At 17.9% G+C, this 2,936-nt stretch overlaps 1 protein-coding gene across 1 annotated transcript; it reads left to right on the top strand.

Annotated features, from left to right (window-relative positions):
* Nucleotides 1-24: 24 nt before the first annotated feature.
* On the top strand, nt 25-2,820 carry PGSY75_0626500 (hypothetical protein; the record flags this gene model as incomplete). Its single annotated transcript, XM_018784845.1, has 1 exon — nt 25-2,820. One exon carries the CDS (start codon nt 25-27, stop codon nt 2,818-2,820), a length of 2,796 nt encoding a protein of 931 aa, XP_018642899.1.
* Between the last annotated feature and the right edge of the window lie 116 nt (nt 2,821-2,936).

Here is a 2,936-nt window from a genome sequence, read left to right on the forward strand (position 1 = left end):
TTTTTTTTTGTTAATTTTTTATCAATGGTCTTTTTAATTAATAACAATAATGATAGTAACACATCTATTCCTCAGGAGGAATTCAAAAGTAATGTAATACATGCAGATGTTCAAGAAAAAGAGTATTTCACAAATTTACATACAAGAAATATATTGGATGATAAGAGTAATATATTGACTAATGGCGACATGGGTTTAGGATGTGTGGAAAAAAATGAAGAAGAAAAATGTTATAATAATAATAATAATAATAATAATAATATTGGTGATAATGACGAAAGAGATAATATGAATGAAAAGAAGAAGAAATTAAAAAAATCAAAAAATAAAAAAAATAAAAAAAATAACGAAATGAAGAATAAAAAAAGAAATAATAGTCCACATTATACAAATAGCAATAGTAGTAATATAAGTAACATTAAATATTGTAGTAATGATAAATATAAATGTGTAAATAAGAAGAGTAGTAATAATAATTCAGATAAAGAAATGTCGGAAGGAAATAAAGAGTTATATAATAATAATAAAGAATGTAATAATAAAATAGAATATGAGAAAATTATAAAAAAATTAAAAGAAGAATTAGAAGAAAATCAAATAGATAAAAAAGGTTTATTAAAAAAATATGAAGAAGAAAAAAAGAATGTTGTTATATTACATGATCAATTAGATAAATTACAAGTACTGTTTGATAATAATCAAAAAAAAGAAAATATATGGAATTCTGAAAAAGAAAATTATTTAGAAGATGTTGAAAGTCTTCGTACCAATATTGAAGAATTAGATATAAAAATTGAAAAAAAAAATAATGAAATAGAAAGCTTAAAAAGAGAAAATGAACATATATTATTAAAAGTAGATAATCTAGAAAAAAATAAGAAAGAAATGAAAAATGAATATAATGATATTTATGAAAGTTTACAAAATATGAAAAAAGAAAATTTAAAAAAAAATAATACTATAGATAAATTAAAAAATGAATTAGAAGAAAAAAAAAAGATAGAAGAAGATTATAATAAAGATAAATTATTAATTGAAAAAAATACAGAAATATTAATTGAAGAAAGAAATTATATTAATGAAGAATTAATTAAGACACAAAAACTTTTAGAATCACAAATAAATAAAAATAAAGAATTAGAAAATAAAAAGACAAATTTATTAGATAAAATAGATTTATTAGAAAAGAAACAAAAAGATCTATTAAAAAAAAATAATGAAAATGAACAAAAAATTGATGATCTAAATAAAAAATATAAACTATTAACTAATGAAAATAAAATGAAAGAAAATGAAATTATACATAATAATAATCTTATTAATAATTTAAATAATAATAATACAAAAATGAAAATTAAATTAGATCAAGAATTTTATAAAATGAAAATGTTAGAAAAAGAAAAAAAATCATTGAGTATACATGTCAAATCATTAACATATGAAATACAAACAATACTTAACCTTACACAAGAAACACAAAATAAATTTGAACAACAAAAAAGAGATATCAATGATTTAATTATAGAAAAAGAACAAACCAAAAAATTAATTGAAAAAATTGATGATGTTATAAAAAAAAATATGGAAACAGCAAAAAAGGAAAAAATTGTACAAAACAACCTAGAAAAAGATATCAAAAAAGGATTAGAAGATAAAAATAAATTAAATGAAGAAATACAATTATTAAATAAAGAAAAAGAAAAATTATTACAAGAATTATCTCAAACAAATAATAAATTTATTAATAGTAGTAGTGAATTATTAACTAGAGATAACAAAATTAATACATATATAAAAATAGTGAATTCTTTAAAAAATGATTTGTCTAAAGAAAAGGCTATAACTGAAAATATTAAAAATGAAAAGATTAATACAAATAAAAATCTTATAGAAACTAAAGAGAAGCTAAATATTGTAGAAGAAAAATATAAAACACAATCCAATGAATTTGAACTCTTAAAGAATGAAAAGAAAAATTTAGAAAATCAAATTAATCAATTAAATGATGAAAAAAAACAATTAATAAATCAAAATGATAAATATAGAGAACAAATTGATAAATATAAAAATCAACAAGAAAATATAAAAACACAACAAACCAGTCATAAAAAAAATATATTACAACTCGAAAATGAAATCAATGAATTAAATATCAAAATTAAAAATATAGATAAAAATTATAATCATACCAAAAAAGAAAAAGATAATTTAAATCAAGAAATTAACGATAAATCAGAAGAAATTAATATATTAAAAGAAAAGTTAAAACTACTACAAAATTCACATGATAGTTTAATTATACAACACCAAAATGAATTAAAACAAATCAAAAATTTAAACAAACAAATTGAAGAATTAAAAAATACAAACCAGCTAACAAATATATCAAAACAATTATTAAATAACAATAAACAAGAAATAAATAATCTTAAAAAAAATCTAATCGATGAACAAAACAAAGTTAAAACATTAACAGAAGAATTGGAAAATCCAATCAATATACATAGGTGGAGAAATCTAGAAGGTAATGATCCAACTTCATTTGATTTAATACAAAAATTAAAAATTGTTCAAAAAAAATTAATAGAAAAAACAGAAGAATCTGTGAAGAAAAATATAATTATAGATGTAAAAACAAAAGAATGTGAACAATTACAGAAAGAATTAAATCATAAATTCAAAAATACTAATATTCAAGATATAAATCATATTAAGCAAAAATTGAGAGAAAAGGAAACACTTATTAAATCCCTAACGGCTGAAATATCAATGTATCAGGACGAACACCAACCAGCAAATATTAAGCAAAACAAAAAATGAATGAATATATATGTATATATATATATATATATATATATATATATAAATATATATGTATGTTTCATTATTATGTTTTTTTTTTTTTTTTTTTTTTTTTTTTTTTTTTTTTTTTACAA

The sequence above is a fragment of the Plasmodium gaboni genome, chromosome 6 (genome assembly GCF_001602025.1).
Source record: "Plasmodium gaboni strain SY75 chromosome 6, whole genome shotgun sequence".
NCBI lineage: Eukaryota > Apicomplexa > Aconoidasida > Haemosporida > Plasmodiidae > Plasmodium > Plasmodium gaboni.